General features: G+C 34.4%; 1 protein-coding gene across 4 annotated transcripts; it reads right to left on the bottom strand.

Moving 5' to 3' along the window:
* Positions 1–1,184: 1,184 nt before the first annotated feature.
* Positions 1,185–6,139, bottom strand: LOC104212384 (probable glucan 1,3-beta-glucosidase A). Of its 4 annotated transcripts, XM_009761632.2 has the most exons (11): positions 6,017–6,139; positions 5,808–5,827; positions 5,575–5,690; positions 5,359–5,478; positions 4,434–4,619; positions 3,667–3,822; positions 3,179–3,348; positions 2,934–3,089; positions 2,328–2,680; positions 1,877–2,062; positions 1,185–1,487 (listed from the first exon to the last, which is right to left on the bottom strand). In XM_009761632.2, the coding sequence occupies exons 3-11, from the start codon at positions 5,578–5,580 to the stop codon at positions 1,399–1,401; spliced, it is 1,422 nt and encodes a 473-aa protein (XP_009759934.1). In that variant the 5' UTR covers positions 5,581–5,690; positions 5,808–5,827; positions 6,017–6,139; the 3' UTR covers positions 1,185–1,398. The 4 variants fall into 4 exon arrangements, with proteins under 4 accessions (XP_009759934.1, XP_009759919.1, XP_070001772.1 ...); XM_009761617.2 differs by lacking the exon at positions 6,017–6,139 and having other exon boundaries at positions 5,808–6,010; XM_070145671.1 differs by lacking the exon at positions 6,017–6,139 and having other exon boundaries at positions 3,179–3,298; positions 3,667–3,794; positions 5,808–6,010.
* Positions 6,140–11,186: the final 5,047 nt, after the last annotated feature.

Below are 11,186 nucleotides of genomic sequence, written 5' to 3'. Positions count from 1 at the left end.
TCCTTCAAGTTATTACCTTTACAATTGCTGGGTTTAGCTATATTGGCATCATAGTACCCTCACAATTGCAGACACATGAATTTTTGTTATTGTATTGCCTCTTTTACAAAGAAAATATACGTATGAGTTTGAAACTTTGAGGCATAACAACTCGAACCTCCAGAGAAATATTTTCTTAGAGATTTAATGCTTATAAAAGGGATGAAAAACAAAGAGATGTTTGTATTAGCACAGAACACAGAAGAAACAGATAAGGCAGATGCATTAGCCAATTAGATTAGCAATAACCTTAATAATACGTATAATCCGATCCGAAATCCAAAATATTGATCCGATCCAAACTTAAAAATCCGATTCGATCCGATATTAATTCGGATCGGATTCGAATTGCATTTTGTAGAATCCAAACTCTGAATCCAAAATGTGCTAAATCCGCTCCGATCCGATCAATGCACAACCCTAAACTTAAGGGTTAAAGGTGCTCAAAGTATACTTAAAGGGCAAAAATAGACATACTCCAAAACAAAGGGACAATTTTGATTAAAAACTCCTCTTATTATTAGTTATCCCGTGAAAAGTTAAAACTTTTTGCTACTTCTTCAGCTTCATGTTTACATGCACCTTTTTAGAATAAAGATAATAAGTAATTACTTATGGTAACAGAGTTATTCAAGAAAAGTTCTCTTAGTCAAGAAAAGTACTTGTTTACTTTCTTTCTTTTTTAAGAATTTAACTTCTATACATTGACTGTGCAAAAATATTTTACACGATAAGGTCATCTAAAAGATAAGTACATATAATTGTATGCCGAATATACTTAAGCGAGATTGTCAACCTGGAAAATAAGGTAGATTACCTGATACAATAGGTTAAAATACACTGATAGTCTAGAAATTATTTATTTTATCAGTGTATATAACATTAATATTAAATAACACGGAAACTCCACTGCTTTGGTCACTCAAAGGCTTCTTAATGTTCACATTCTGGAAATGGACCTTTTTGTTGTCCACACCTTTCACTCCTCTTGCTATATTACATTTTTCGAGGTTATTTTCACTTGGGAACGGTGACAGATTTAGAATTTAGACGTTGTAAGTTTTGAGTTCAGCCAGTAGATTCAGAAACTTTATGTCTGTAGATGGCTGTAGATGTCAAGTCATGTGGGAGTAACACATGAAAACTGAAAGAATTATACGATATCTTTTCTCATTTTGCAAATGAATGAAGATTCTTATCGAGTTTTACAATATCATAACGTGTTATGTGTGTGCTTACCTCCATATCTGCAAAACATTTGGAGCTGAAGGCAGACTACACAATACAAAGAATGGTTGTTTTCCAATCCCATCATTCATGCCGGAAATCAAAAGGCTTCTTTGGCTCTTGTATCAACTACTAATGCAGAAATATCCAAATGCATGCCGCCCCAAGCAATAGTATTACTCTAGATATCCTCTTCCCTGGTGATTTACCTACATACACACCTTCACGAAAAAGTAAAACTGGTGAAATTATGACAATATAGGCACTAAATTATCCAACTACAAAAATGAGCTAGCAAAATTGTAAATAGAATAAGCAGAAAACAAACGGCAGCCTGATGCACTAAGCTCTCGCTATGTGCGGGATCCGGGGAAGGGCTGGAGCACAAGGGTCTATTGTATGCAACTTTGCCCTGCATTTCTGCAAGAGGCTGTTTCCACAGCTCGAACCCATGACCTCCTGGTCACATGGCAGCAACATTATCAGTTCCGCCAAGGCTCCCCTTCGGAATAAGCAGAAAACTATTCTTGAAATTCTAGTTGTGCTTTCCTTAAGCATTAAGAAGTTGATGTTTTTTATTAGGCTGAGGCGAGTAAGCTTAGCTCTATACCTGGTTGCAGTTGAAGATAATTGTTCCGAACACTCCATTCAAAATCCCAGTGCTTTTTTTCACACTTAAGTGTCCAATAAGACCATCCAAAAGAGGCTGCATTATATACATCTAACTGAACTCTTCCAAAATCCTGGTAATCTGCTAAGGAACCGTTAGTTACATTCCATTCGTTCACCCACTCACCTGCGATCAGTTAAATTCTTGTCACATGTCACAATTCCGAAATGTAAAAAAAGAGCAGTTCGGTACACTAAGCTCTCGCTATGCGCGGGGTCCAGGGAAGGGCCGGACCACAATGGTTTATTGTACGCAGCCATACCCTACATTTTTGGTGAATTTGAAAATTTGTCCTAATTCAGCAACGCACAAATAGTTTTCAGATGCTTCATAATATGGTTAGGTTCTTGAAATACAACATCAAATAAATGCAAAGGAAAAAGTGTATTACCAACAAACACCAGTGGCCCGTTTGCGCTGTTCAAAGCTTGTATTTGGGATTGTCTACTCTTGTATATAAATTGAATATTCTCCAAAGAGGTTAGTATATCAAAGTATCTGTCAAATAGATTGTAGTAGTGCAAATCAACTACTGTGTTTAATGAGCCTATGTTAGCTTGATAAAGTTCAAATGGATCTGCATTGCCGATTCTTTGGCAAAATATCACGTAAGCTGTTGTTGAATATTTTCGAACAATCTTGTATCCCTGCTTATAAAATGGAACCAGAACATCCAGTGGGACGTCTGCAGCCGATGGTTCATTTAGAAGCTCAATTCCAAGCAAGGCAGGATGAACTGCATACCTGCAAATGCTCATAAGTAATACTCATTTTATATTTGACATACTTAAAAGATCAGAAAACGGCAGAGATGTGAATCATCAAACACAAATAGATTTAACGAGAATAGTGAGAGAGAAAGTATATCAGACTGGTAAACTGCTTTTACATGGCCAAAGGACACCATGTTGAATCTGAAAATTCAAGCATCGGCAACGATTGAACACATTGTAAAGAACGGTTGATAGATTTGTACAGAAATTGTTAAAAATTTTACCTGGAAGCTAGAAATTCTATAGCATCCAATGTTTGTGATATGAATTCAGGAGATGTCGGCCAATTTACTGTGCCATCTCTACTGGCGCTATGTTCCATCCCATTTTGGGAACCTGGGCCCGCATGAAGGTCGATTATGCACTTTATGCCATAAGCTCTTCAAAAAAAATTTAAATTAAATGGCTGAAAGAAGGAAAGATGAAAAATGTCAAAGACTAGAAAGTAATAGCAGAAATCAAGACCTACTGTGCCCACGAGAATGCATTATCAAGAGCTTCTAAGCTTCCACCAATAAAAGGAGCAGGAGGATTTGAATTAGAAGCTATCCACCAGCCAACAGGAATCCTAACAGCATTTATTCCGTGTCTGTACAAGAAATCGAAATCATCTACTGTGATAAAACTATTCCTATGCTTCTGCAACATACAAAAAAGACGAGAAATACAATGAGCCTCCAATAGGTTAAAGTATCCACTTATATTAAATCAGATTATCAGCATACAAGCCCGTCCTACAGTAAAGATTGAAAGATAAAGGACAAACGGGAAAAAAGTGAAGGGATTGCTATAAACTGAGCAGAGTATGTCAACTGGTTAGTTGGTCTTATTGCAGCCCAAACGAATGCTTTTGCTGATATTATAAACTACACTGGTATGTGAATTCAGAAGAATCTTGGTATCTCACTTACCTTCAATATATAACTGAATAATAAAGCAATAAAATGATTAATTTACCTTAAGAACTTCTTTTGCTTTGTCGTGTCCGTATCCATTAGCAAGCTGATAGTCACCTTGCAACTTTCCCACAATCGCCATCTCAAATGTCGCAGGATTATCATCCCAACCTGGTGTTGCCGGAAAGTCTGCTGTGAGAATATTGTCATTTGAGGCCTAAAGGAACACGGTAAAACACTATTATACTGTTCCCGAGAGATTATACAGCAGTGCTAGTATAACTTTTGATAGACATAAATGTCAGCTTTGCAGCATAACACTAAAGCTAGTGCACTAGAACATATGCTAGCTTTAGAAAAAAAACTCAAAAGGCCAAGATCATAACTTGTTGACTAGGGTTACACCTCCAAGGCAAGGAAATTTTCTAAAGAAATTTAAGCTTACTCCAACAAAAGCATAAAGTCAGTTACTAGGAACTCAAAGAAAGAGCTGAAGAAATCTGAAAGAAAATTTGCAGCAAACTGCAATATTATGATCTGTCAACTAAAGAAGCATACACACTGCAAGTTCGCCCAAGATGAATATCATCAATACGTTCAAAATAAGTGAAATAGAAATAGTGGATGAGCCTTATCATGTCATCTAACCCGACAAGATACTACCATAGCTCCTAAAACTTAGTGCCTAAACAAGAATTTTCCGTATTTGCAGTTATTCTATACATATATTGTATAAGCCACAAAAATTCTGATAGATTCCACGACAGACACCCAAAGAAATAAGAAGAACTTTCGCCAAATGCAAAAGTAAAACAAATGAGAAGTTACCTGTATATAAGTTCCACCCTTAAGTTTGATGTGAACTCTATTGTTGAAGTTTCTTTCAATATAGAATGTTTCTGAATCAGAGGGAGACTCCGCTGTTGCAGTCACAATACCACCATCGCTGCTGCATGTCAGAAAGTTCCCTTCAGAAGTTCGAAACTGAAATACTGACTCAGAAACCCTCCATAACTGCTAAGAAAAAGCAAATTAATCAGGTACTATTCTCAGAATCAGCAATTTCTACCTCGAGGCAGGCTTGATATTGAATAAACTTGATAAGCAACTTTATAGACGTAAGAGGAATCATGGTTTAATTTTCCAAAATATAACTGAAAATATAAATTATTGTACAAAATACTAAAGATTAGATTTTTGATGTGAAAGATAATGATGGCTAAAAAGAGTAAGACAATGTTTAAACAGGTAAAAAAGAATTACTAATTCATTCATTAAATTGAAATATGGAGTTTCTATTGAAATCAACTAAATTTCACTTCTTGCAAATACATTCCCTTACTACAATGTTGAAACCATTTACCATTTAGCAGTCTAACTGGAATGAGGATCAAGATATGGAACAGAGAGCTGACAGAATAAGTTCAGCTAACCACAAATTTGGGATGTAAAGGGACAGTATAACAACAACTATACCTCAATCCGAGCAAAAATTAAAAATTAAATAGTAGTAGTATAAGTCCTCCTTATTTACTATTTCGCATATAAATCTATGACAGGACTAAAATGAGTGGAAACCATCGGACCTAAAGTAAAGGTATTAACATGACTAAAACTTAATCCCAACTAATTGTTACTGGCTATATAGATATTTTTCTTCCAAAAACAAGGGATAATATATTCAACAATAACTAATATAATCACCCAAAAAAGACTAAAAGAAAGCAATGAGCAATTTGATAATGCATATCACCTTGAATGTTTCCCATTCTAAAGGATCATCTCTATCCACAGTAACATTCAAGCCTCCACCATTTTGTGCAGAAACATACTTTTGCAATGTCACAGATTTGAATTGGACCTGTGTTCCATCCTACATTGCCAAATTACAATCAAGTAGAAATTTTTTTTAAAACTTTTCAATCTAAATAAGGGTGTAACAAAATTCTGAAGCATAAAAAAAACATACAAGCATATCTCCATTAGGTATATCATCAAAAAGTGAAGGCTTTATCCATCCTTCTATAACCAACCATCCACCTAAGTTCACTGCTCTTACTCTTGCATTTCCATGTAACCCCACCACTACAATTACAAAAACAAAAGAAAGAAGGGGAAAAAAACACATTTTTTAGTGTCACAAAATATATTATTTAAGAATCTTGAAAAAACAAAAATCAAGAAAAGAGGAAAGGACGAAACCTGAATGCCCAATAGAGAAACTGAACCAACAGCAGAGTAGAAAAGCAGAGACCCATTTGGAGAAAAGAAATTCCATGGATAAACACAGGCAAAAATCACATCATAAAAAGCCAAATCAGTGAACCCCAGAAAGTAAAAGAAGAATCTTGAAAAACCCCAGCTTGAAATGAATAACAGAAAGAGGAAGAGAAGAATCAAAGTAGTAATACCTTTCTTTTTACTCAATTAATTCCAAAAAGAGGAACCTTTAATTTTTAATTACACTATTAATGGGATGAGAAAATCTGTATTCAGATAAGGACAGGACTGAAATAAATGTACAGCAGAAGGAAAGAACTTTAAGTTCTTTCTAATTTGGATTAAGAAAAGGTCTTAACATAATGACTTACCAAATAGAAGGACAAAAAGGGAAGGAAAAATGGTGGCCTTTGCTTGGAGATTGGTCAAAGTTAAATGATTCCAGTCAAAGTTAAATGATTACGCTGGAAGTTGATATGCAGGTGTACGAATCTCAAGTATATTATGCTGGAACTTTTCGTGTTGCAGTAAAATAGTGATTATTTTTCAATGATTTTGTAAACGCTGGCTATTTTTCAATGACCAATTCGAAAACTGGCTAGCCCGTACTATTTTTACGAATTTTAGTGAATACTTAACTTCCGGCCCAATGTTTATATTTAACTGTATTATGGTTTAGCCATAAATTAATTACACTTTAGTGATAAGAATACACGTAAAGATATAAATATGTATTCATTAGATTGATATAAATATACCGTGCGACCCTACGAGTACATTTTTATTCAGAATTATATTTATAAAATGCTTAAACGCCTCTTTTTCTCAGAAGTTAAATGTTTAGAGATACATTTGCAATTTTGCACACAAAATATTATTATTATTAGCAAAAGACAGATAGAAACAAATTAAAGGGAAAGAAAAGGAAGGTCAAGAATCCAAATAAGCAGTAGCGCCGCCCTTCACCTTTTGAAAAAGTTTACGTACTCACACAACACTATGAACTGTTATGAAAGCGATATAATTCACTTAAACAAATTAATTTCCTATCAAATTTAATGGCGACAAAACCATAAAGCCATGACTAATAAAGATTTTAACCCTAATCTTCACAACTTTGGAGAGAGAAAAATTATACGCTAATTATACACGATTATACACATATTAAATTTAAATTATGTACCTATATTATACATCCGTTGTTTATTAATTTAAGTATTAGATGGGGGCTATCAAGGTAAATTCCTCAAAGAAAGAACTAACTTGAAGTGGAAATAGAAAGAAAAATTGGCATCCTATAACAACACATAACAGGAATTGACAATTTTTTTGCCTTATATTAGGTTTGGCAAAGATAACCCCAAACAATTGGCATTATATAACCAAATCCTAAAAAAAAAACTACGCTCTTATATTCTCTATCAAAAAAACTACACGCTTATTTTGGCTTCCCTCCCCCTTTCTTTCCTTATATTTCTTGTTCTATCCCTTCTCTTTCGCTCTCATATTTCCTTATTTTGGCCTGAAGTTCAGCTCTAGAGCTGAAGTTTTTGTTTGTAACTGGCGAACTTCATCTCTAGAGCTGAAGTTTTTGTTTTGTAACTCGCGAACTTCAGCTCTAGAGCTGAAATTTTTTTTGTGTGTGTTTTTATTTTGTAACTGGCGAACTTCAGCTCTAGAGCTGAAGCTTTTGTTTTGTAACTCGCGAACTTCAGTCTAGAGCTGAAGTTTTTGTTTTTGTATTTTTGTTTTGTAACTAGCGAACTTCAGCTCTAGAGCTGAAGTTTTTGTTTTGTAACTGGCGAACTTCAGCTCTAGAGCTAAAGTTTCTGTTCTATATTTGATTAACTTCAGCATGTTGTAGGCCTCTTCGGCTTATTAGTCTCTGCAGCCTTGCTCTTCTCAACCTTGGATTAACTTCAGCATGTTGAGGGTGTGTTTCTTGCTACAGAAAGCTACTTTGGTATACTCATTATTTTAGTTTCTAAGCTTCAAGAATCCACTAATACCCAACAAAAAATATTATAGTGTGTTGAAGTCTAAACATAAAAATGCATTATATGAAGCACTTGAGAAGATCAAATCAGGTACGTACAATATGGGTGTTTAATTTGGTACAATGAAAATTATTTTCTCGTTTCACCAGCAAAAAAGCAATATGCAACACGGCGAGGAGGAAGCACAGACAAAGTCAAGAAGGAGAAGAGGAACTGAAATCCATACAAACAAGTACATAGCCAATCATTGTCATTAACTATATTGCTAATCTTCAGAAAGAAGAAGAAGAAGAAGAAGAAGAAGAAGAAGAAGAAGATGATGATGATGGATGAGGAGGAGGAGGAGGAGGAGAAAAAGGGCTGAAGTTATTTAAAACGTGGGTACAAGTTAAAAGTTTTAAAAAAAATGGGTATAGGTTAAATGGGGGCGACCAAATAGGGCGTCTCATGCAATTTTTACCAAATAGAAATGATATAGATCAGACAGATACTTGTTGGGGGCCCAAGTCCAGTAACCACATATATGGGCTTCAGTATTACCCTCCCTTTGATCCATATGGTCTAAAGTATCCTTCAAGTGTAAATAGCAAAGTTGTTCGGATACGTGTATGGGCGTTTTATATGGATGCGGATCTAGAGATCGAATCTTTCGAATTGTAAATTTTAAATTATGGGATACGGATCCTAGTACGGACACGGGTATGGGGATCCGGCTAAATAATTCAAAAAATTATGTGTGTGTATATATATCTAAATTATGAGAAAACCTGTGGAATTTACCCTAGTTTTATAAATGGGCGTTTTATAATTGTAGAAAAGGATTGATTTTCTAGATAAGGTATGTTATTTTCTTCAAATTTACCCTAGTTTTGATTCTGATTTCGGGAATCAAATTGTATTCAGTCTCGAATTTTTCTGTCTGTCGTGGTCAAAATACCCAAAATTGTTTGACCAGATCCAGTACGGATTCCATACCCACACTCAAACTAGTGTCATGGCGACACGGGCGCGACACCTAAATTGTTGTATCAGAGCAACTTAGGTAATTAGAACTGTAAAGGTAGATTTGGTAATAAAAATTAATAACAACTAACTTCTTATTTTTCCAAACACGTCAAATATTTTAAAATATAATTCAATTCACCAAAATAATTAAAATATAAAATCGACGGAAATAATATCTTATTTTCCAACAAGTTTTTGGTTACTATATAAGCTTTTCAAACTCGCATGTTTATTACGTAAAAAGAATAACAACAACCTAGTATAATCTCATTTAGTGGGGTCTGGGGAGGGTAGTGTGTACGTAGACCTTACCCCTACCATGGGGTAGAAAGACTGTTTCCAAATAGAAATCTGGCATCCTTCCCTCCAAGAATTTCCCACCTTGTTCTTGGAAAGACTCAAACTCACAACATCTTGGTTGAAGTGAAAGTTGCTTAGCAACCTTACCCTCTTGTTTGACAAATAATTAACTAGACCATAATTTATAAATTTTTAAACATTAAATAAGAAGGTACATTTCACTTCTTCTCTCCTTTCCTTTTCAGACTTTCTAAACAAAACATTAGTGTCAATTTCTTATGTACTCCCCCCCCCCCCCCCCCGCCAAAAGAAGAAAAAAAAACATCTTTGGATATATATTACGTGCCAAAATTATTAATGATATTATTATTTTAGACAACTTTCAGTAAGATCAGATTTTGATGTGATATTATCATAAAATTTATTTTCATCTACTATTTTGATATTTTCTGTTACAATGTACTCCTACTTACAAGAACGTTGAATACAGCAGAAAAAAGAAAATAAAAGATTAAACAAATTGATCTAATTGCTTTAATATTGAAACAATTATTTGAAAGCTCCAATTTTAATTCTATTATGAATTTTAATTAAAATTCTTAAATTGCAAGTTGGAGACAAGTGGGGAGACACCCTTGTACATAAATCTAAAATAACGATCAATCAATTATTTTAGTTAATATTTCAATTCATGCATGCATGCATTTACTCATTTTCTTTCAATTCTACCGTGACAGCATCAGTTTGTAAACTTTTCTGAGGTTTTATTAGCAATGAGTTTAGTCAACAAAGGAAGTAAAATGCTCCAAAAAGAAAAAAAGGAGAAAAAGACAGAGAAATAAATCTATGATTAGACGACAAAGTTTATATATTGTTAATTAAACATTAAGGCTGTACCACCGAGGGTTATCATGAAATGAATAAGACCCCTTCACCTTTAATTAAAATCCTAGGGTTTGAGTTCTCTATTAATGAGCATTTTTCCTTTTTAATGAATTTTATGTCGTGTGAATCTGAATTAGTTAAGTCTAATGCAATCGAACATCGGATGAGAAATCAGAAAAGGGGGAAAATCACAAATAGTCAAATTTACAACTGGTAGTAGAAAATAGTCACAATTTCAAAAGTAATCAAAATTTAGCAACTTTTTCATACAAAGATGAAATCTGAACAAAAAACCCTTAAAATTCAGATAAATTCTAGCATAATATGTTGGAGTTCGAATTTTTTACATGAGATTCCAGCATAATGTGCTGAGTTTCAACATAATATGATGGAAGTTAATATGCATGAGCTCCATAATCCAGTATATTATACTGGAATTTTCTGTATGCTGGATTTCCAACATAATATATAACTTTGTAAATACTTGCTATTTTTTAATTACCATTTCAAAATCTGGCTAGCCCGTGCTATTTTCACGAAAAATTAGTGAGATTGTGAAATACATATCATTTTATGTCATAACATACTTTTACAAGCAAAATACAAATATAAACATCCAAGCAATTCAATAGTGCAGGGGCCAGGGCTTGAAGTGACACTCTCATTCTCTTTAACCGTCGATTATTTGAACTAATAATAAATTACCGGTGCCTTGCAAGGGACAAAAAATTTGAATAAATAGAAAAATTAAAATAAAGGGAGAAATTACATTTATGGCCTAAGAAACAGATTCAGATCAACTGGGGTAATAACACGTGTACTTATGTACCTACCTTCTTATGTCACGTCTGATTGGTAATTTTTGGCCGAATGTATTTTCTTTCTTCCCTCTTTTCGGCTTTTTAGATTAATTTGCCTTAGCATATCTTAATTATATATTGACATACTCAATATATTGTATATGGGTAAAATCGGGGCTGAAGCCTACTTCGATTTTTCGGTGGGTCAGACGAAGCAAGGATATGACTATATGGGATTGGGATTGAAGCTGCGAACTTCTCGCACCAAGGCCCTAATGAAGTGCTCGCCACCGGACCTGATGAGACAGCACTTCCCCGAACCCAGAACGAGCTCCGAGACCTCGGAAAACATGGTAACGGTTGCACACAGCTAA

The sequence above is a fragment of the Nicotiana sylvestris genome, chromosome 5 (genome assembly GCF_000393655.2).
Source record: "Nicotiana sylvestris chromosome 5, ASM39365v2, whole genome shotgun sequence".
Taxonomy (NCBI): domain Eukaryota; kingdom Viridiplantae; phylum Streptophyta; class Magnoliopsida; order Solanales; family Solanaceae; genus Nicotiana; species Nicotiana sylvestris.
The sequence above is the reverse complement of the archived record's forward strand: the minus strand, read 5'-3'. Positions and strand labels throughout refer to the sequence as shown.